The sequence below is a fragment of the Alligator mississippiensis genome, chromosome 5 (genome assembly GCF_030867095.1).
Source record: "Alligator mississippiensis isolate rAllMis1 chromosome 5, rAllMis1, whole genome shotgun sequence".
In the NCBI taxonomy this organism is placed as follows: domain Eukaryota; kingdom Metazoa; phylum Chordata; order Crocodylia; family Alligatoridae; genus Alligator; species Alligator mississippiensis.
Window position 1 is genome coordinate 8,389,955 of NC_081828.1, and position 24,456 is coordinate 8,414,410.

Here is a 24,456-nt window from a genome sequence, read left to right on the forward strand (position 1 = left end):
AAAAAAAAAACAAAAAACCTCTTTTCTTCTACCTTGCCTAGAAGTTTCAAGGTAAGAAATCGCAGGGGAATGAATGACAGATACTGAAAATAAAGGAAGTGTTTCTTCCTACAGCTGGCAATCAGCCTGTGGAAGCTGCTGCAGCAGTGGAATCAGAATTTCAAATACCGTGGTTGGATTGTTTTACAAACCACCACATTATTATGCAGTACCTCTGGCTAGATAGTTTTTCACTATCTTGTTGAAGATCAGGTATTAGTCATTGCTTGACCAAAGGGATTCATGATCTGATGCCATATGGAAACTCCTACATACATTGCTGCTGCAGATTGTATTATGTATAGCCCATGCTTTGTACAGCCACTGACCACAAGATAGCAGGAAGAACTAAGCCATTACAGCTATCAAATCAATCAACTGATTTTAAATCAATTAAAATGGCTGCTCCTGGGGAACAAGGAAGTGTCACTAACTCTGAGAAAGCACACAGGTGTAAAACCAGCAACTACCCTTCATAATCAAAAGCCTATTTCAGCATTTTCCACTGATCACATTTGTTTTTCTTTTAAAGATTTATGGCCTGAGGTGTCAGGCTGACCTCCAAGGAGAGTTTTCAGCAGGTCTGTACTGGCAAGGAGATAATACAGACCAGCTGAAAACTTCTGGCCGAAATTCAGCATAAGAGAGAGAATTGTTGTAGGCAAGCTTGCAGAAGGAACAATACAACCTGCACTGGCAAGGTTGAAATACCCTGGGCAATGTCCAAGCAGCTGAAACACGGGTCCTTTGCAGTTTGTAAGGAAACAGACAGGATGTCATCAGTCTGTGGCAGAGAAGCTGATTTCTCTGTTTTATAGAAAGTAGTAAAGACTTATTTTCTCCTCCTCTACTCACAACTTCAGCTGCTGTAAAATAAATTAAACTGTCTTGTGACTCAGGATCTATGCTACTTCCTTAACATGCAACATGCATAATTACCAAACTGAAAGAAACACAGACCTAAAAATCCCAGAAAGTATGCTAGCGATACCACCCTAACAAGGAAAGCATCAGAGCTCAGAACAAACCCCGACATTTCAACTGAGGAACTTCAAAATCATTTGCTTTAAAACCAGAACTATCTTTATAGAGGAGAGGGAGAAGCATGAGATGTTTCCAGTTTCAAGAATGAGGATCAAGCACTTGAAAGAGACATTTTATGAGAGTCTGTTATCACCAATCCCGACGCTGCATACAACTCTGCTCCCCAGAGTCTCAAAGTGCTTTACAAACATTGATTAACTAACCCCCAGTATCCCTGTGAGCCATTATGTCTCAAACAATATCATGCATGGATAACTTATACACCTTCAAGCCCACTCTGAGCCTGATTTATTGCAATAATGTAGAACTTTGCCATCTGTAGCCTGCAAGGGTTGCATTTATTACATACCTTTGTAAACCTACATTTCCCAAAATAGTAGCATATTTAACACTGATCTGAAACATGCTCTCATCTGTTTAAAGTCTTCCATCTTTTTTCTGACTCTGTTTATCTCCACAGAAGGTAAGATTTTTTTTTTAAATAAAACTGCTAACTGGCTAAAAGTTCAAAGTACACATCAGATGTCCCATGCTCTTGGAACCTTTTCTAAAAACAGAGTAATTGATACAAATCTCAGTTCCAGCAGCTACAGCAATGGGAGTTACTGCCCCCCCACCCCCAACACTCAGGGGAAAGAAAAGCATTAGATGTAGTTCCTGATTAAAGAACTGAGACTGCATTAACTGAAGGTATTAGCATGCTATGCACAATACAAAATATATTTTCTTTAAAATATTTTTTTTGTGCACTGCTATATTAATCTGGAGAAGGCTGAACATTTTTACAAACTGATTAGTCATGCTTCAGTGGGTTGCACTGTTTCCCTGCTATCTTATCTCAGATGTAAAATCAGCACTGCCTTAAATCCAAATCACCATACTGTACATACCTTTCCAATAAGTCTCCAGTGTCTTTTGACATAGTCATTGGTGTGTCGAGTCAGCGCCTAAATCAGCAGCAGCAACCAGCAAAGAACATCTGGCAGCAGCAGGCACGCAACACGACTTAACCAGCTCAGAATGACAGTCACACTAAGCCTAGGGCAGGGCACGGTCCGCCTGCCTGCTGACTGTATTGTACTCACTGATTGGTCCTTAGGGTCATTATGGTAAAATTACAAGTGTCTGTAGTTTAGTTCTAATAAACCATGAGCGAACGACTTGGATCTCATGCCTGCAGTGAAACTATCCTTTCCCTGATCACTCTGTGAAGTTCATATATCATTAGATACTGCTGTGCTGGAGAGGCTGCCAGCTGCCAGCAAGTACATATTTGATTTATGGGAAATGACAGAACTTGTAGAAAGGAGTGGCCATCCTAGATATCATTCATTTGAGTTAAAGAGGGAAGCAATCAAATGCTCCTTTAGTAGAGATACCTGACACACAAGCCACCACTCAAGGTACTGGATCCCAGGGGAAAGCCCGAGCAAGAACTAACAGAAAGTAAAGAGGGTTTCGCTAACAGTGGATGCAAATGAAGGGGCTGGGACGCTAAATAGCACAGCTCTATATACCTGATCGTGTTCAAGAAAGGTCCAGAAAGGCAGACTGGAGGTGCGAAGAAACAGAGGTTCAACAATAACAACTAATTTATATCCGCAGTTTCTCTTCTTTATAGAAACACCCCGGCAAGGCCTCACATAATAGCTAATGGCTCAGATCAAGAAACAACAATACCAATAAGGATGGAAAGGGGCAGCTGAATTTTCTTAGTGAATGTTTCTACACCCTTTACCCAGCATTTGCCATACTAGTCTTCTCTGCTTGCAAGTACTCCAGGACAGGAATTGGGACATACAAGTCTGGACAGCACCTAGCATGTGGTAGACAACAAATAAAATAAATCAGCCATCCATTGTTTTTAAAGTTGATATACATATTAGTGTGCAGAGAAGATATTTTTATCTATCTACTGTCTGGCATATGGCTGAGAACAATGGCACCTGGGTTTCTCCCCCATTTCTTGCACTAACTCACTCCAAGTGCTTAGCTTCATTGCTTACTCTTTCATTGCCCGTTTTCTCAACTGCAAAACAGATAAAACCTACAGATTTGTGATGAAAAGCCTAATTTGATTAACACAGACAAATATTAGAAGCCAAATCAGGCAGTCAAGTACAGGCACAAAGGAAAGCTGTTACTGCCCTCCAGAGTTTACAATCTAATGGTTCAGTTGTGCAAACAGGAGTATAGATATTAGCTATATGATGCCCCATTGTTAGATTAAGCATAAGAATAAAAGAAAATATGACAGCAGCTGCTGAATCAAACCCACAGAAGATGACAGAAAAAGAAAAAGTAAGAAAAGGGATATGACACACAAAGTGATTAGTATGGCACCACTTGTTGCATGCATGTATGGGCTTTTTCCCTTTGCATTTTAGTTGTTCAATTTATGGCCTCTTGCCCTTTACTGGTTCATTTGTCACCTTTACTCAAGTTTCACTTAAAAAAAATAAAAGATCCCCCTTCCTGTTTCTCTTTCCCCCTCCCAATTCTTACCCATTTCTTTTGAAAGTCACCCTATTTACACAGCTTGTAGGTTATTAGCAATCCCTATTATTTTATTATTCAAATCGGCTCACCCTTTCTCTTCCTCTTCCCCCAATACTTTTTGTCTTGTCCAATCATATGCCCTAACACTTAGTCAAGCCTCCTCTAAAATTAGATCAAAAAATTACCACAAGCTACAGGGCAACTGCTAAAGAAAAAAAACAAAATTACCCTATTTTTAAACACTTTCATGGCCTCCATTCACACCATATTAGAGCACCTCCAAGTCGGCCAGTATGTTTATTCCTCACAAAATCCCTCTGAAGTCAGGAGTACTATTATCCCCATTTTCAAAACAAAAAAAAAAAGCTCAGAAAGACTAACATCACTCCTGAACATGCTGGAAAACTTGCAGTGCTGTTGGGAATTGGACTGGGAAGTCCCACTTGCCTGCTAGTTCTCTGGCTATCCTTCCTTCGTAATGCCACCTTCTACTTCTCTCGTGCTGCTCTCATTTCCAAAAAGAGCTGGGCCCTGGTACCTGTCTGGATATAGTGGTGGCTTTCAAGCAATCTGCCGTGTCCATGCACTGGTGGCCTGCAGTGCTATCAGCTATTTCAGTGCTGAGGAATGTCAAACCAGGACATGGGCAGCCTTTCCATGTTGTATTATATTTGCATTAAAGAGTCTAAGCCAGAGGTGGGCAATTATTTCAGCTGGAGGGCCGCTTAACAAGTTTTGGTGAGCTGTTGAGAGCTGCATGAGTAGCCGTGCCCCTTGACCGTTGCCCCACCCCCTGGTCACCATATTGGGACCAGAAGTCCTAGCCCCCTAACCATGACCTTTGCCACTGGAAGTTCCTCCCCTTGCCCCCCTAGAAATACATCATGATGTGTGTTTGCGTACTGTATATAGAGGAGAATGTATAACAACTCAAAAATAAAGTCTTATTCTTCTATATTGTGTGGGGAGGTGTGGGGTGTGCTTGGGGAGAGGGGGTGTGTATGGAGAGCTGTGGGGGGGCTGCTAAGAGGTGTGGCTGTGTGTGGAGGGGTATAGGGTATGTCAGGGTGTGTGTATATGTGGGAGGGTTGTGGTGGCAGAGGGTTGTGTGTTTCTGTGGTGTGAGGGAGGGTGGGGACATGTGGGGACCTCCACACAGTCCCCTACATGGTGTGCAGGCCCCGCTGAGGGCAGCAGCAGCAGGCAGTGGTGCTCAGGGTGCTCATGCCCAGCACAGGCTGGTGTGCAGCTCTGGCCACTGCTAAGTGTGGGGGCAAGGAGCGCAGCCTGCCTGGCCTGCCTCTATTGCAGGGGCTCCACGCTGAGCACATATAGCTCCTCCAGTCGCGTGGCACAGTGGAAAGCCCTGTGCTGGAGCTGGCTGCCTTTGCTGCTCCCTGCCGTGCAGGTCCCGGGACCTCTGCCGGAAGTGGAGGGGAGCCCTGGCCCCTGCTTCTCCATGGAGTTCCAGGACCTGCGTGGCAGGTGGCGGGGAAGGCAATCAGCTCCAGTGCAGGGCTTTCCCCAGTGCTGCGCAAGTGCGGGAGCTGCAGGCATGCCGCATGGAGGCCCCACAAGAGAGCTGCAGGCTGCATTCCTTGTCCTCACATGCAGTGCTGGCCAAAGCCACGCACTGTCAGGCATCAGTGCCTGTGCAGGGCACCAGTGCCCCAGCCTGCTACTGCTGCCCACAGCTGCATACCACATGGGGGAATGTCTGGAGGTCCCCACACTCCCTCACACCGATACCCTGCCCAGCCAAGCTCCACATTCCCACCACCCACTTGAGCATGGGCTCAGTCCCATGCTCCCTGCTCCCATCCAGCTGCAGCTTCCCCCACCCCTGCCCCACCTGCTACCCGAAGCGAGCAGGATGCCAGGGAAGCCAAGCAGGTCCCCCCAGGGCAGCTGCAGCAGCAACAGCCACCCCTCCTGGAAGCTGCTGCTGGCTGGACCAGGCCCTTCTGCCAGGGAGGGTGGGAGTGAGGTGCAATAGGGTGTGTTGCGGGAGGGGGGAAGTGTAAGTGGATGCCTCACTCCCACCCTTGTGGAAAGGGCTGGGCAGGGTACAATTTGTTGCTGGGTGTCTGTGGGCCATATGAAAGTGCCTGGTGGGCTGGATCTGACCTGCAGGCCATATTTTGCTCACCCCTCGTCTAAGCAGAGCTCCTACAAGATCCTTTGCATATCTGGCCAAACTGCACCTCTGACAAGACAGGTCAAGTATCAAGCCATACAGAATCACTTAAATGAAGGCGGCTGTGGGAAGGACCTCAAGAGATTACTTACTCCAACCCCTGCAAAGAGGAAAAATCAAGTATATCTATACTATTCCCAACAGTGTGTTTGTCTAACCAGTTCTTAAAAAACTTCAGAGAAAGAGACTGTTTCTGATTTAAGAGGTAACCTGCATGGGGCAATGGTGCCCTCTCACATGCCAAAGACAGGAAGTTTACCATGCTGAGTCTTGGAGACTGGCCACACCTCAAGGTCACCAGCCTTTCCTCACTTGTCATGCTTTCTAAACATCTTCTAATTCCTGCTGCACTTCTCTAGAGTCCCCATTTTGCCAGCATTTTCCTAAACCGTAGTTCCCAGCACTGAGCCCAATACTCCAGCACAGTCCTGGCGCTAGCAAGGAAAAGAGAATCATGTCCTGTGTCTGACAATCAGCAATCCCAGAGTGAGGTTTGCTAGAGTTTCATGTTCCCGACGTGGACTGACTAGCATTTGTGGCCCACCATAACCCCCAGGTTATTTTCTGCTGAATTGCTGCGTAGCCAGCAATGAAGAGAATTGAATCAAGTAGAAAATAAAGAATATTTATTTTTATTGTTGCCTCAGTGCCTTCTTACCATCAGCTCTTAATGTGAGCAAGCACTGCAGTTGCTGCAAGGAAGAAGAGGGCTCTGAATTGAGAAGGCTATTATTATTTTCACATGTTCTGAGACAGACTGTTCTGTGAATATGAGATGCGATAGGAAAGAACATGAACACTTCTACAATGCAATATTCCCTCAGCTATGACAGGCAATATCTTACGGAATATTTAGCTACCTCAGACAAGGATCTCTCCCATGTATCTAGTCATGACAAATATCCAGCACAGGACACAGTAAAACGAGTAATCCAAGGCTCTAAGGACCTGATCAGAGCAAAACAGACTATGAAGCAGAGTCAAGGGAAGGTCACACTGGAGTGTGGGAAAGCTGAGCAATGAGGACCACAGTACTGGAAGACTGAAAAGCCCCAGAAGCTTATCCAAACTATTCCCATCAGGCTGCTCTCTACACCACAGTTATGTTTTTGGCTGTTTTAGTTTTAAAAGACCCTAATAATAGCTTCCGTCATTTCTCTTGGGGGACTGCTTCCTGCCTAGTACAGCTCAGTGTCAGGATGCCCTCACCACCCTGAGTATCAGCTGAACCTAACTCCATCCCATTCCTCCCAGTTAGAGACCCCATAACACAGTAAATAATCTTGCTTTCAATTTATACCAATCAGGTATCTGTACGCAGTCCTATCCACCTATAGTAAGTGCTTGCCCAAACTACATAAGCACAGCTCTGCTAATCCTTCTGAAGTCAGTGTTTCCAGGCTTCCCCAACAATGCCTTTTCTCTTCCCCTTCAATTTGTCATTAGCACATTGGTACAGTAGTGCCCAGATTTGAATTCTTAGTGTGCTCAAACCACTGGGATTATTTCTTCCTTGCCCTATTATATGAGGCCTTTGCATAAACTGCCAAAAATGATGCTGGCTTTTATGTCATCATATCACTTTGCAGTCAGGTTTCATTTGCTTCTACCATCCTCTATTTGTCTTTCAGTATCTCTGATTTCAAGGCTTCTCCCGCACCAATTGCCCATCTTAGAAATCTGTTTTTTCTCCCCCTCGTACAGTGTATTAACTACATTTCTTAACAATTTATCCTTGCCTTTTACTGCATTTTTATATAATTCTACTCTCCCTAGTTCTGTGAATTATTTCTCTGGTTCAGCAGTCTCAAAAAATATGCTAGTGACTGGTGAGAACTGCTGGCATGTAAAACATACATATGCTCATACTACCATCTTCAAGCCAATACAAGCTTAGTTGGAATCAAAAGAGCTATAAATTAGTAAAAGCTATGAAAACATTTCCCCCTCAACTGTTATTACTACCAACACATTTATATGGAAGAAAAGGACAGCTCTAAAGTGCATTCTTCTTCAATTACAAAGAAGTGGGTAGATATATTATGTACATTTATATAGTCATATGAACACAGTACTTACCAATTTACTCCAATATAAGACGAGGTCTGTTGCCTGTCCCTCCACAATCAACATTAGAGAACGTGCCCCTCATATTACATTCGCACAAAAGGAAACCACATTAAATACTTTGCCTCTCTCTGAACTGCTGCTGAAAACAGCATATGCTCAGTAATGGAAACAAGGACATTTAAGTTGATTAAATGCAGCCAACGCTGAACGTGACTATAAAATACACAGCCCATATGGGGCAAACATGCTAGTGGGAACTTACCCCAGGGATAGATAAGTTATCATTAGGGACCTACTAAATTTGCAGTTTTGAGGATTTCACAGATTCTGCAAAATCCAGCACTGCCTGCAAAATCTGGACAATGCCTGGGAAATCTGTGGGGAAAAAACCCAATTTACTGAGCACTGCCACAGCTCACCAGGGTGGGGAATTGGGCAGCGGGCCAGGCTGCCCGCTCAAACAGCTGCCAGCAAGATGGTTGCCGCTCCACCCGTCTCTGCTGATTGGCTGTGGGGGCTACCTGCCATACAGCCCCATCCCTCTCCACCAATCAGTAGAGGGGTGGGGCAGGGTTGCATGACAGACAGCCCTTGCAGCCAATCAGCAGCAAGGGGCAGAGCCACATAATAGGCAGCCCTTGCAACCAATCAGTGGCAAGGAGTGGGGCCACTGGGGCCCTTCAACCAGAGGTGTGGGGGAACCACTGCACTCCACTCTCAAAATGGCTGCCTGGGCCCACGTTCTGCCTGCAAAATCAGGGGGCAGCCTCTGAGAGTTAGGTAGGTCCCTAGTTGTTGTCATCAGCAATCCCTCGCAGTTGAGGATGACTGTCTGCCACATTTGCCTTATCTCTGAGTCCGAAGATGTCCGACAAGGCCTATCCAGGTTGGACAGACTCTGTTCCAGCTCAGGTGCACTTTTCTGTGAGGAGTGCATGGTTCGGGGTTCTTGGTTCAGTTTGCGGCACACTGCTTTTCAGTCTGCTGCTCCTGTTTTTCTCTCTCCTGCTGTCATAAGGTTTCAACAAACTCTTCCTCCATTTGGGGCAGTCCTGAGCAATTGTCCTGCCTAGGTTGATGTCGATGCTGCATTTTTTTTCAAGTTGGCCTTGAGGACATGCTTGAAGCACTTTCTCTGCCCTCCTCTTAAGCATACACGTTGACTGAGCTGGGAGGAGAATACTTGCTTCGGAAGGCTGGAGTTGGACATCTGGACAATGTGGCTGGCCCAACAAAGTTGATGATGGATCATTGCCTCAATGCTCATGGTGTTTGCTTGTGGAAGGATGCTAATGTTGGTGCATCTGTCCACGCACTGGACTCAAAGGATCTTCTGCAGGCAGCATTAATGGTACTTCTCCAGCAACCTGAGGTGTCTCCTGTACATTGTCCATGTCTCAGCTACGTACAGTAAGGTGGGGATCACAACTGCTTGATAAACTATGAGCTTGGCTTTGGATCTGATAAGACAATCTTCAAAAACCCATTTCGTAAAGCTTCCGAAGCCTGCATTTGTACATTTGAGACAGCATTGGATTTCTTCATTATCAGCCTTCTACAAGAGATGGCTTCTGAGGTATGGAAAATAACATTCTGCAGAGTCTCACTGTGGACCTAAATTACCAGAGCTGGGGTCTGCTCGTTAAGAGCTTGTTGATGGAGGACATTAGTCTTCTGAATATTAAGCATCAGTCCCATTTTTTGTATACCTCAATAACGATATCAACAATTGATTGGATGTCTGCCTCTGAGTGAGCACACGCACTATACCAGGAGTGGGCAAAATACAGCCCATGGGCTGGATCCAAGCCAGCAAGGGATTTTATCTGGACCACAGATTTTATCCATCCATGTGGGACGCAGATAGTGGCTTTGCCCTGGGCTTCGGCCCCATAACCTTGGTCCTGCTCCAGCCCCCATCCTCCTTCCGGACACTGCTCTTCACTCAACCATGACCCCATCCCATTCCCCCAGCCAAGTGCGCCCTGCCTGCAGTGGTCCCAAGTGGTCTCCATAGAGTCCCCACCTGCCTGTTCCATCCAGTGGCCCTTGCAGTGGTCATGGGGTAGACGGGCCTGGGCCAGATAGGATCAATTGCCATTCCCCCCCCACCCCGCCACACTCCCTGGCCTGAAACAGCTCATCCAAATTCCTGAAGTGGTCCTCTGGCCAAAATAATTCCCTGCCCACACACTACAGCATCAGAGTGCTGGAACTTGATGATTGAGGTCAGGGTGGTCTTGGTTTTGGCTCAGAGCTGCCTGAGGTAAAACGGCTTACCAGTAATTTAGCTACACTCCAACTGGAAGCCTGTTGGTGGTCAGATGTAGCATCACGGTAAGGAATACTGAAAAGAGCATTAGAGCAATGACACGGATGTGCTTAACTCCTATCTTAACCTCAAAGAGATCTGTGATGGATCGATTATTGAGAACCACCACTCACGTATCATTGTGAAGCAGGAAAAGAACGGTGGTAAATTCTGGTGGCCGTCCATACACTTTGGAAGGATCCTTCACAGTGCTTTTTGGTTGACAGAATTGAAAGCTTTTGTGAAGCTGAGGCAGCCATATAGAGAGGTTTATGTTGTTACCAGCATTTTTCCTGCAGCTGGAAAGCAGTGAAGATCATGTCAGTTGTTCCTCTTGATGCCCTAAACTCACACTGAGATTCCTGGAGGAGCTTTTAGCAAGTGGAAGGAGACAGTTCAGGAGGGTTTTTGCCATGATATTTCCTGCTGTGGATAGCAAGGTGATCCCTCTGTAATTTCCACAGTCAGACTTGTCTCCTTTCTTAAAGACTGTCATGACCATTGTCTCCCTGAGATCATCTAGGATTTTCTCATCATTCCATATTCTTACGATGAGGGCATGAAACAATAAACATGAGCTCCTCTCCCTCCTGCTGAAGATTTTGGTGGGGATTTCATCAGCTCCTCATGCCTTGTCAATCTTTATCTGCTCAATGACTTTCCTCACCTCATCAAGGGTTGGAGATTGTTTTTGACTGGGTGTCACAGGACAGAGTTAAGAACGCTCATCAAGAGCAGAGTCTCAACTGAAAAGGTCTTCAAAATGCTTCTTCCAATGGGCATTGATGGCTCCCCTGTCCTCATCAGGTCTCCTCCATCCTTAGGCCTCACAGGGGGTTGGTCCCTGAGTGCTCAGACAGTAAATGGCTTTGGTGGCACTGAAAAGACCACGTATATTGTGGATGTCAGTAAGGTGTTGAATCTCCTTTGGCCTGTCTTCCTCCATCTGGTCTTTACATTGCAGGTCCTCCTTTGGACCTCTGCCTTGGCTTGCTGATGATTCAATTTCTTTTGCTTGAGCTGATGTCCTTCTGCCAAGCACAAAAGGCCTTGCACTTGCAGTTAATCAATTCTTGGATCTCCTGATCGTTCTCATCAATCCAGTCTTGATGTTTTCTGGTAGAGAATCCAAGCATCTCTTTGCAGGTGCTGACAATGGTGGACTTGAAGGCACCCCAAATCCTGCCAATATTCTCCCATTGCTGCTGATCAGAATTTGCCAGTTTTTCATTGGAGCACTGATGGACAAGACCTCGCTGGTGGAATAGCTTAGTGCAGACAATCTGAATAATATATATAGTAGTGCCCATTGAATGCACTAAACAGGGCCCCAAACAGTTCACCCAGAATCCCTCTGCCAGGCCCTGTCTGAGCCTGTCGCATATATTCAGTGTGGCCCTGCACTCCATGAGGTAAAGCCAGAACAGGTTGCCCTGCACCTCACCTGCATATAATTTTTTAGAGGATCCCAGCACTCATGACAAGAACACTCAGCTTCTGTAGGGAGTGGGGGCTAATTAGTATGTGTACCCTTTGTGGCGGGGTCACCATGGCTTGAAATGCTATTGGCTCTGTTGGGGCCCAATCCAATGAACTATATGCTAAATCCTAAACATTTTGGCTTTGATCTAATATCATGCACATCAGTAGGTGCCAAAGACTACTTAAAAATGTGTTTATGGAATACCTGTACTAAAACTTGCAGCAGTTTCAAAAAAGGTAAGATGCATCAATTCTGGATCAACTAAGTCTATGGGTACTATATGCAAATTACCACCACTGTTTCTTTTAAGGGCAGTATTTTCAAATTTGCCCCTCATTTCCATGTGCTCAGAGAGAGCAGGGTCTGACAATAAGAGGCTGCAGAGGGCAAGGGGGCTACCTGGCCTCCCAGATTTATGTTCCTTGCTGTAGTAGTGGGAGAGGGACAAATTCAAAGCAAACCTCCAATAATTAGATTCTATACCTGGAAAATTATAACTATTTTATAAATTCACAAATTTATAAATTTTATAAAATTATAAACAACAAATATATAAATCTATAAATTATACAGTATTTGATCATTGGGGGTTCATTTTATAATCAGGATAGTCTTGTATTTGAGTAAATACAGTATACTGTACGAGAGAAAGAGAAAGAACTTCAACAGGCAATCTAGGCACTTAGTATATAAATTCATCCCTAGGCACCAAGCCAATAAATTAGGCACAACTTATTACATAATAGTTTGTATAGTTTATCTTCATTCCCTTTGTAGGGAAATCTGTGCTGGGTATGGTACCAAAGTGATTTTTTTGGACAGGCTTTCAGACTATACCTTTGTTCATTCAAGTAATTATGAACAATGAGCAGTGACTTACCAAAATTGCTATTTTACAAAACTGCCCACAAAAAGCGAGCAATGCCTGCAGAATCTGTGGGGGAAAAAATATTACTGAAAATAAAACGCTGGCTCCCCAGAGGGAAGGGAAATAAGGGCCAATCAGCAGCAAAAGGCAGGGCCACTGGGGCCCCTTGGCCAATCAGAGGTATGGGCAGGAGCCCGCCACGCTCTGCCCATGAAATGGCTGCCAGGCTCCGCATTCTGCCAGCAAAATCAACGGGCAGCCACCTCGAATTCAGCTGGTCCCTAGTCATGAGGCACAATTATTCCAATTCCTCCCAGTAGAGCTGAGCAACTACACACACTTGTTCACAATGAAGCAGCACCTTACTCGTTGGCTTGGGTTTCTGTAAAAGAAGTCACATGTTGTTATCATTGGCCAAGTAAAAAATTTCTACCTGACTTTAAAAAAAACAAACCAACAGGGTTAACACGAAGCCCTGCATGGCGCAAGCCCTGGCTGTCTCACTTTCCTTCTAGGCTTAACTTGACAATGCCATAGTAGGCACCCGTCTGCCTCACAAGACAGCAGAACTACACCAAGCGAGGAATCAGCTCGCTGAACATCTTGAAAGATAAAGTGAAGCTGAAGTGACCTCCTCCGGGGCACAAAAGCTTGGGCAGCATACATGGAGACACTATGTTGTCCACACACCAATGTCCCCCTCTTGGTCTTGCCAAAGGAAAGGCAGGTACCAGTATGTTTGGAACCAGGTTGGCTGCAGGAGCTGCCAGAGCAAAGAAGATCATCCATTTGTCTGGCTGCCATGGCTCCACTCCTAGACTGATTCTACAACCTTTCGGTGGCATTTTCTCTGCCAGGGATAAAACTAATGCCCCTGTCTAAGTTCCACTTCTGTTTAAAACCACTGGCACCCTAGAGGCTACCAGGTTCTTTAACCATCACCTAGCACTTAGGGTTAAGTCACAGGTGATACCATCAACTGTAAATTATGGTAGCAGGCAAAACTGACCCAACACAAACTTGACCTGATCCTATCCAGACACCAGCACTATTCAGCCCTGGAGGCCCACTTTCTACTTCCCATCTTCAGGGGTCTCCCCCTCGGCCTTTATGTCATCTAGGCATCTCTTAACTGTTGTCCATCAACAGCTCCAGGTTTCTTAGTTGTTTATCTCTGTACCCTCCAGCCCTCCCACCCCCAAGCCTCCTTCACTTCTACCTTTCACCACAATTATCTATGCTTTAAAACCACCTGATTTTATTAACTCCCCTACCACAGCTGGCTCAGCGCCTGCCTCCCTCCCTTCCAAACACTGCAAATCCCTTTACATTTATAGATGTGTCTGAATTAAATCCATTCCACATTTAGGACCTTCTCTATCCTAGAATTCCCTTTCCACCATGCTCTCTGTTTGCTTGCTTATAAGGATAACTATATTGTTTCATGCTGGTTTTATAATTTATTTATTAAATCAACACTTTCTGTCTCGGGGTCTACAGCAGGGGGTACTTTACAAAAGAATATTATAGTAGATCCTGTGGCCTAACCTAGAGCCTTATCATGTGAAGTGCTGAGTACCCTCATTTCCTATTATCTTCCACAGGAGATCATAAAACTCAGCATCTCTCAGCAAGTACTCAGAACATGGTTTTAACTGGACTATTGATGCTTAAACTTATCATAGAATCATAGAAGTAGGGTCAGAAGGGACCTTGTAGATCTTCAAGTCCGACCCCCTGCCTGGCCAGGAGGAAAATGGGGCTCAAGTGACCCCAGCCAGGTAGGTATCGAGCTGCTTCTTAAAGACCCCCCAGGGTAGGAGCCAGCAGCACTTCCCTTGGAAGTTGGTTCCAGATCCTAGCTGCCCTGACTGTGAGGTAGTTCCTATGGATGTCTAATCTAAACCTACTCTCCAACAACTTGTGGCCGTTATTCCTTGTTATCCTGGGGGGCGCTAGGGGAAACAAGGTCTCCCCCAAACCCTTCTGGTCCCCCCTAGTGAGTTTATAGACGGTCACAAGGTCCCCCCTCAACCTTCCCTTGTGAAGGCTGAACAGGTTCAGGTCCCGTAGCCTCTCATTGTAGGGTCTGCCCTGCTGTCCCCAGATCAGGCAGGTGGCCCTTCTCTGGACCCTCTCAATGTTGTCCACATCCCTCTTGAAGTGGGGTGCCCAGAACTGGACACAGTACTCCAGCTGCGGCCTTACCAGTGTTGCATAGAGGGGAAGCATCACCTCCTTAGCCCTTCTTGAGATGCACCTGTGGATGCACGATAGGGTCCGGTTAGCCCTGCCGACCGTGACCTCGCATTGCTGGCCCATGTTCATCTTGGAGTCAATGATGACTCCAAGATCCCTTTCTGCCTCCGTGCTCTCAAGAAGGGAGTTTCCCATCTTATAAGTGTGCTGCTGGTTACTACTGCCCAAGTGCAGCACCCTGCACTTGTCAGTATTGAAACGCATCCTGTTTTTGTTAGCCCAACCCTGCAACCTATCCAGGTCTTTCTGCAGACTTTCCCTCCCTACTAGCGTGCCCACCTTACCCCAAATTTTGGTATCATCAGCAAATTTGAACAGGTTGCTTTTCACCCTGTCATCCAAATCACTGATAAAAATTGAACAGCGTGGGCCCAAGGACCAAGCCCTGGGGGACTCCGCTGCCCACTTCCCGCCAGGTCGAATATGACCCGCCCACCACCACCCTCTGAGTATGACCCTTCAGCCAATTAGCAATCCATCTGACTGTAGGCATCGATGCCAGTCGCCTAGTTTTTTAATGAGGATGGGGTGGGAGACAGTGTCAAAGGCCTTGCTGAAGTCCAGAAAGACTACATCCATGGCGACACCTGCATCCAATGCTTTTGTGACCTGATCGTAAAAGGCAATCAGGTTGGTCTGACGTGACCTACCCCTAATGAAACCGTGCTGGTTGCCCCTAAGCATCATCCCCGATGCCGGCCCATCACAGATGTGCTCCTTGATGATCTTCTCAAAGATTCCCCAGGATTGAGGTAAGACTGACGGGCCTATAGTTGCCCCGGTCCTCCCTCCTCCCTTTCTTAAAGATGGGGACCACATTGGCTATCTTCCAATCATCTGGCACCTGGCCCGAGCACCACGAGCACTCATAAAGCCGTGCCAACGGCCCAGCAATAACCCTTGCTAGCTCCCTCAACACCCTGGGGTGGAAAGCATCTGGACCTGCTGACTTGAACACGTCCAGCCCCTCCAGAAGCACTCTAACCTAGTTCTCCTCAACCTTAGGTCTTGAGGCGTTCCCCTCGAGTCCATCTTGAAACACGGTGGGGGAGTCCCGGTCCCTGCACAAGAAAACGGAGGTGAAGAATTTGTTAAAGAGGTCTGCCTTCTCCTCTGGTGCAACCACCAGATTGCCCAGCGCATCTTGCAGGGGCCCCACATTTCCCGGTGCCCCAGGAATTTGAAAGAACTTCAAATTCTTTGGGTGCCAACGTAAGTATTCTATGTAGCAAATGTAACAAAGGAGGGTTTGTTTTAAGCTGCTTTCTAAATTATTTGAGAAGGTAAAATACTTCTAGAAAAAACAGCAGCATCCTTTCAGTAATGGAGCCAAAATCTGTTTCTTGATCAATGTTCTTTCTTTCCCTTGGGGCTATAGTGCAGATTGGTTAGTCCTGTAAGGTTTCTATTAAGTGCTATTGTACACACACACACACACACACACTTCCTGTTCCAGCTAGGACAACTAACACTGGTTTTAACTTTTAATAAATAAACTTAAAAAAACCCTTAACACATATATTGAAACATTAAACACAGAGTGAAACCTGACTCCCCCCCCCCCCCCCCCCCGATTTAAGTAGATGAGTATAATACCTTGAGAATTACATGGGACTCAAGAAAAATGAAAGATAGGTCTAAATTTCAGTTTTTTCACTAGCTCCTTCAGTGTGATCTCCATAATTAGTAGAAAAATTAAAGCAGTTAAATAAAAAACAGGTTAATTTAGCTTAGATCCTAAGATTTAAAAAAATAGTTAGCTCATCCATTTGCATATTTGAATACATAGGGATGGACATGTACTATTTCCAACAGCTCCACCAAGCTTTTCTATAAAAACAATGGTGTTCATAAAGTCTACTTAGATTTGAAGCCTCAACAGCTTCCTTGGGAGAAGCATATTAAAAGATGACCAGCTAGTGTTATGAGGCATACCCAGAGCTGGCAGCTCCTGATGAATTAGATTTCAAACTAAGCAGGGCTGAGCTACCTAAGTATTGCATTGTGAGACCTGGGGGGTAGAAATCCACATGTTGGTGATTCATTACGAGGAACATAATAGCAGTGAGTCAGTGCCCAGGACAGGTGTTAGGGGGTACTCTCTCATTGGAGATACAGTCCGGTCATTTGTATGCAAAGGGCAAACAGCAGAAGCAGCAAAGGAAGAGAAGTTCTCTAGCCCCAGAAAATACACAACCCAGTTAGCTGGGCTGTGCGCCATGAACAAGCAGTGAAATTATATTCTAATATTACAACTGCCAATTAACTTCCAGCAGGGATCACATCTTTCTGAGATTTTGAAGACCGCTAGCACATCAACAGTTTTCAAAAGCAAACTGAATGTTGGTCCAGCTCTGCAGTTCTGTATATATCACAACTGACACATTACTGCATATTCCAATCAAAACCTGTTTCTTATGCCACACAAGAGGAATTCTGTTTGGCATACAGCAGGAGTGAAATCCGGACGCCACAGAAGTTAAAGGGAGTTAAGCCAACAAAAATCAAGATTTTAGAGCAGATGTTTTTCCTATGATGTATTTGAAGTAGTAGTTTCAACTCCTCCTGCCAGCAGCCTTTTGGGTTTAGTTTGTATTCATCTACCATTTGTTCAGGATCTTTATCCCCCTAGGTTCCTTGGGTAAATGTGATATCTTTTATTAAACCGACTAAACAGTTGGAAAAGTTGTTCTTTGTAAGCTTTCCAGTACAAACACCCTTCTTCAGGCAGGGGGAGAGTCTGTGGTTGTTTTGTGCTCTCCTGGATAACACAAAGACTCATTTTTTCCAGAAGCACCTCTATATATTAACCTACACTGTTGCATAAAACCCTGTTGTGCAGTATGAGAAAGGGCTATTTTGAGCTAGCAACCATCTTTTGCATACTATGAAAAAACTCTAACCCTTAGTAGTGCAATTTCCTCGATGGTTAGTACAGCTGATAAATTCCCTTCACTAACCATGCCCTAATTTATGTGACAACTGAGCCCCAATTATGTTGTTTGTCTCTGCTGTTCTAGAGGGATGCTGCTTGCCAGAGTCAGAAAATACTAATACAATTTAGCAAACACACACACACACACACACACACACACACACACACACACACACACACACACCTTATTTCAAGTGCATTTCATGGGTCACAGAGAAACACTTCACTACAAAGCAAAGTGAAGGCAGAATTTGATTGCTTTTATTAAGCAAAAATGAGTGGCTTTATTTACATCCCTGACAGAAAAGAACAATTCCCTTATTGACATCCAAGTAAAAACAGTCTGTATTTACAACTGCTGACACTATGAAAATCTGTGGTGGAAGGAAATCCATAAATACTGTCACTTAAACAGCATTACCAATAGTACTACCCATTAGGGTCAGCATGCTGGACAATCTTAGACAAGTTGTTGAGAGACACCCGGGGAAAATATTATTACCTCCACCCCCCAAATGGCTAAGGATTACTGCCTTGAAAAACAGTGTAATACTGTGGTTCTCAACTGGGGTTCAGTGGTACCCTGGGGTGCTGCAAAACTTCTAGGGGTGCTGCCAACATGGCCTGGTGAAAGTGCCCCTTGTGCCTTGAGGACAGCCAGACTAGAAAGGGCTGCAGCACACACATGGGCTTTCCTACCTCCATTAGGGTTGTCTCGCACAAGTCTAAAGTAAGGCAATGTCTGCTGAAGAGAGGCAGACAGGGAAAATGACCTGTGTGCCTTTGTTTTTGAGAGGTCAGACTGGAAAGAGCCATGGCAAAAGCAGGCGCTCCTGCCTGCTGTAGATTTATCAGAGAGCCCTAATGAGGCAGGAGAGTGCACACATGCCCCAGTCCTTCCCAGTCTGGCCTTGCAGGAGGTGCAGAGGACACTTACTGGTGAAGGCAACAGCACCTGCTGAAGCAACACAACAGCAGTTCTCAAATGGGGTGTTCCAAATTCAAAAAAAGTTGTGAGGGTGCCCTGAATCCAAAAAGGTTCAGACACACTGGTGCAGCATCATAAACAGAGTAAGGACCAGAAACAGGCTCCCTTTCCTACGTACACAGGGCTTTTCAGACAACTGGAAATGAGTCCCTTCCCAATTTTATCAAAATGTAGGAAGAAAAGATGATCAGAAATAATCTAATATGAGCAGCCATCTCATGACCACCAAAAGAAAGAGACTGAACAATCAGCCCCTACATCAGTTTTGTTTTCACAATCTTTCAATTTTCAGCCAACACTAGGGCTTATAAATAATTCAAGAATGAATGAGTTTATAACAGGAAATCAGTTCCGACAGAAACAGATCTTGGTAGGAGCCAGATAACATTTAATACATTCACAGGATTGTGATATCCCCTCTAGCTGTAATGTAGAAAATTGGCAGCATCTCAGCACAAGTTTCATATTCTCATACTTTTTTGTTATGTAATATACAGACCTATGACTAGGACTCTATGGCAATGCAAATGTGGATAATAAAAGTAACAAGGAAGGATTTGATACCCTTGTTTCCCCAATCTTCTGAACTGGGATTTAAATAATAACACATGACAGCACGGGTTCGGTGGCTATGGAATGACACAAGGGGCCAGGAATTCTGGATTCTGTCCTTGGTTCTGCAATTCACTCGTTGACACAGAATGCAGTCTAATTTGCATTACTTGTCATAGATGTGGACAAGTACCGAAAAAAGTATAAGGCAATGTTACCTGGGCAAATATTCTCCCCAGAAAGGTTTGTATGTTCACCCAGTCAGAGACAAGACACCACCACCATGTGATTTGATCTGACCAGTTACAAGATACTTGCAGGAAACTGAATGATCAATGAATGGAGATAAAGAAATCCATACAAAGAAATTGAAATGAATGGAAAATGAAAGTATTCAGAGAAGTGCAATTTGCCACAGGAATTCTGTGAAGAGTATAAACCTGTTGGATAAATTACCTTTGTAAATCACTCACTCAGCACTAATGCTTAACAACTTCTAGCAGCTCCTTCCTTTAATTCAAAGGAACAATATATTTTATCATTATAAAGATGAACAACAGGAGGGAACTATTTTTAATTGATCACAAGGTTATTAAAATGTTGGCCTTAACATGCACATATTTTTCCTGTATCCCCTTTATTGCCCAAATTCTTATTACACCTTCCCAAACCTACACCTCTGACATATTAATGCTTCTAAGAGAGTCAAAGAGATCAAATCCAGGATGAGCATGCTGTTTTCATAGTTAAAACCTGTTTTTTCTCAATTATTTTTTTTAAAGGCCCAACCCTGTTCACAGTATAGTCAATGGGAATGCCCCAGCTGGCTTCATTTGGCAAGTTGGTCCTTATTTTTTAAATATTTATTTAAAACCATTAGGGATACAGTTACTAAGAGATGCTACAAAAAATAAGATAAGGGTTCAGTACTGCAATCTTTCTGTCTATGCAAACTGAAAACCAGCTTAGGTCAATGAAATTTTTTCTTTATAAAGAATACAGATTAAGGTTAGAGCACTGTGTTGTTTATATAAATCATCAGGATTTATACAGATAAGCATCACAGAACTGTTATATTTGTTTTGGGCTGAAAAACTGGAGGTTCTCTAATCTGGTTTACATTACTTTATATTGGTTTAAGGTTACTTTTAATACATAATTGCTCTTTTAGAGTCTATGCATTCTGACAACTGATGGTGTTTTCCCATGGTACTTTTATGAACTGTATGTTTGTAATTTCCTTTGTATTAAATCTGTACAAGTCATTTTCAACATAAATTGCTCAGTAACGCGATTTTACTGGAAATGGGAAACAAAACTCATTTTCTGTGACTGTCGCTGAATTTTACTTCTATAGCACTAATAACAATAAATAAGAGGAATACAAAGTACTTTGACAAATGGGATATAAATTGCTTTTGTCTTTAATCACTTTTTTAATGCTAAGGTTCCTGAATTTCCAGAGGATATTTCCCAGAAAGCTTTCAACAAATCAATTCAACTTTATACATAAAAAGCCATCTATGGAGCACATGCCAAGGTACCATTACTAAGACCGATAAATCAAAATAAGCACACAAACCCAAAATAGTTCTTTCAAATGCCAGATTAAACAAACAGATTTCAGCTTTGAAACCACCAATTGGATCAACTTCTCTGATGCAAGCAGATTTCAGGCAGTGCAAACATGCAAGAACAGGACAAGACTAGTATAGTGAGGACAATTAACACTTGGCATTTCCCAACTAATCACTTCCAAGCCCTTTGCAAAGCTTGATTTTCATCCGCACAACACCCTCAGAAGCAGGTAAATATTACCCCCACTTCACAGATTGTGAAACCAACTGAGTGGTTATCTGATGAGAAAAGTGGCACAGCTGCATTTGAACTCAGTAAAGTTGGTTAGGAGTTTTGACAAAACACTTGTTAGAAAATGCTGATTATCCTGCCTAAACATCTTCTCCTGGGTCTGTATCACTTCTGATGAACTTTCCTTGGGAGGGTTCCTTCCATCCTGGATGGAATTATAGGTCCAAACCACAGAGACAGACACCCACCCACACAGGTTCGATGCCCTCATTCAGAGTCAAAGCTTGAACCTGGATATCCCCCATGTTCCAGGGGCTTTCCTTAACCCCATCTCTTGGGGCTACTTGAAGTGGATGTCAGAGTCTCCATCTTGTGGAGACTCTTTTATCCACCCTACAAACATTTCTAAAGTTTTGTTCCACATCAGAAAGAAAAACTCCCAAACCTTGGAAGTATCTGAAAAACAAAAACATCATTTCAGGTCAGCCCTACAGAAACGCTCCTGGCTGCTACCGTTCTGCCCAGTTCAATTCACTAGACCTGAGTTTCCCCAATTTTTTTCTCATTGCTTACTCCCTTCCAGATTTACCAGCTGCCTGTGTACCCCTACCAGCATAGGTTTTATATTTTAACCCCTTAAATGCCAATTATTATTATAAATATAATTTAATCCGCCATTACACAATTTATCCCACATACCCCCCAGAGATATCTTGCGTACCCCCAGGGTATGCATACAATGCTGCCCCTGCACTAGATCATGCTGCCTTCCAACTAGGGGTTGGCTAGCACAATCAAAATACCAATTCCAAAAATACAGTTTTAAAATAATCTACAGCACACTGAATACTCAAAGACCTTTTATAAAACCCTATAAAGATGAGTGGCTTAAGTCAAATTCATACGTGACTGAAGGTACCTGTATTACTATTTCACTCACATAATTCAGCAGTGCCTTTTAGTGTATATGTTTGTTACCTTTCAGCATCTTACTGGACAGAGAATAAAGCATCAAGCGGAGTCAAAATAACCTTGTCATTTCAGATCAGCATATGGAATTAATTTCAGCAGGTGGAGGTACAAAATGTCAACAAGAATTCAATACACTCTGCCTTCTGAAAGCCTCAGCAGCTAAGTTAGTGTGACTTTGGCACAGTCTGCCTCATTTACCAACATTAAAACAAAATTAATTAGCACTTCTAAATCATTTTGCAAGCATTCCTTTGTCTGCTCAAAATGGGTCAAAATCACCCCAAACCGCAACCACATTAATCAAACTTCGTTTTAATGGCTAATTATTTTTATTACCATAGGGCCTAGGGAGCCTGGAAATACTGTGAAGAAACTTTATAAAATCTGCTTATTCAGCCCGGGAATGGGAAAACTAAGGATATTTTACTGGTCCACTCCAAGAAAATTTGTCCAAGGGGAATGTCACAGTTGAAGTGTACAAGACTGTTATAAACGCTTGTTAAAACACTCACCATTTGGGGCTCCTAGGGACAGTTCTCCAGGGAGCGTGGAATTATTTATCCCACAATCACTTCACTGCTCTAAGTGCCACAAACCACGTCCTTTGAACCTCACCCAGAACTCGGAGAAACGCTAATGCAAGTTCCGCTACAAAATGAGAACCCTTATTATTTATATGCCAAAATCCAGGAAATGTTTTCTGCCATGGTTTTTCTAAACCAATTTAAACTTGGTACTAAAGTTTATTCTCTCCTCAGTCTGCACATAAATCCCATTAGGGACAATACAACTTGCTTGTGCAGAAAGAGGTAAAAATAGAGCAACTCTCTATTAAAAAAAAAAAAGCATGCTGCAACCACTTTATAACACACTGCGTTTTTGGCCACTGCATACCAAAAGCTGACTGTTTCTTAGCAAATGGTTTTCCTGTCTGCCAAGGACGGATACAGTCAGCTGCCCATTCACAGGATGGCAGGTTGTTACTCTGACAATACAGCAAATTATGTCAAGACTCTTTACATCAGGTGAGGAATCCAGTCTAAGAGGGACATAAATAGCTCTTCCACGCCGAAAAGCGAGCACACGTGGTCCCATCCCAATAAGAGAATACAGAATTGGAGTTTAAAGGCACAACACAAATAATCCCTCCTCTTGACACAATACAAGTTTGCCAATTTTAGATGCATTTTTTGGAGGAGAGCGAAGGCTGCCTTCTGTGATTTTTTTTCAAGGTAAGCAGTAATACCTTGAACTTTACCATAACGAATGGAAACGTATGGTCAAGACGCAATGCAAAACTTCTCCCGCAGAAGCCTACGAATAATGCCCGAATCCTGCAAACACCTGCTCACACGAGCAGCGCCACTGACTTCAGGGATACGACACAAATCATGTCATCGTCACGTGTGTCAAGTTGAATTGCCTGCGTCTGTACAGGATTAGGGTCCGAGCATGCATCGTTTAAACTGCCGAAGCAGCTGCAATTCTTTGGAAGCCCAAACCAGCATGCTTTTACAACCTGGCAAATGGACGAACGCAAAGATTAAGCGACTTGCCCAAAATGTCACGCAAACCAACTCTAACCATGGGTTTTGTGCTGCGTTTGCACAGCCCCTCACGGGGCAGCACTGGGGCCGCAGCACGACGGGAATAAACGTCAGTCGTCGACCCCCGGACGATGGAAGTGGGGCAGGGGGGCAGAACAACTGAAATGCACGCCGCGCCAGGCAAACTCGTGCCCAAAAACCGGGACTCCATCGTCATGACTCGATCAACGTATTTCGCACTGTTAGCATCACAAGCCCACCGAAAAGCAGAGAAGAAGTGCTGTGTGGTATGAAAACGGTGCTGGTCGCTAAGCGGACCTGAAAGGACCAACATCTGAACGCCAGCTGCCCGCCAGCCGCAATTACAGCCATTTTCAAATCGGGGGTACAACTTTTTTCAGACGTGCGCAAGGACCGTGCTCTTGCCCCGGGTCGGAAGAAACGGGCCGGGCCGGGCCGAGGTTGGACGGGCTCCTGGCGGGGCTGCCACAGGCACCTGCGCCTCCTCCCTGGCCGCAAACACTGGCTGGACGCGGCGAGCAGCGCCGGTGCCTCCGCCAGCCCCTACCTGGGCTCCTGCTTCTTGCTGCCGGCCCTGAGAAAGGTCATGCTGCCCCGGAGCCACCTGCGCGCGCCGCCGCCGCCGCCGCCGAGCCTGAATCCGCGCGGGACGCTTCGCACGGGGCATCCCGCCACCGCCCCCCCCCCCGCCCCGCCCCGCCCCACGCGCGGAGAAGCGCCGCGCGCAACCGCCCCCGCCCCCCTCCCGTGGCCTCCCCGCGCGCAACCGCCTCGGCCCGCGGCGACCCACCCACCGCCCCGAGCCTCACAACACCGCCCCTCACAACACTGCCATCACACACAACACCGCCTTGAGCCTCAC

At 44.9% G+C, this 24,456-nt stretch overlaps 1 protein-coding gene across 2 annotated transcripts in view; it reads right to left on the reverse strand.

The window, feature by feature from the left end:
* TTC39A (tetratricopeptide repeat domain 39A) overlaps positions 1–24,239 on the reverse strand; it is a 91,085-nt gene extending 66,846 nt beyond the window's left edge. Inside the window, exon 1 of one of the 2 annotated variants that reach the window (XM_014598670.3) lies at positions 24,142–24,239. In XM_014598670.3, coding sequence (XP_014454156.1) covers positions 24,142–24,182 — 41 coding nt within the window. In that variant the 5' untranslated portion in view covers positions 24,183–24,239. Of the gene's footprint in view, positions 1–1,973; positions 2,132–24,141 lie in introns of those variants that run through there. The other variant, XM_014598671.3, reaches the window with a different exon arrangement.
* Between the last annotated feature and the right edge of the window lie 217 nt (positions 24,240–24,456).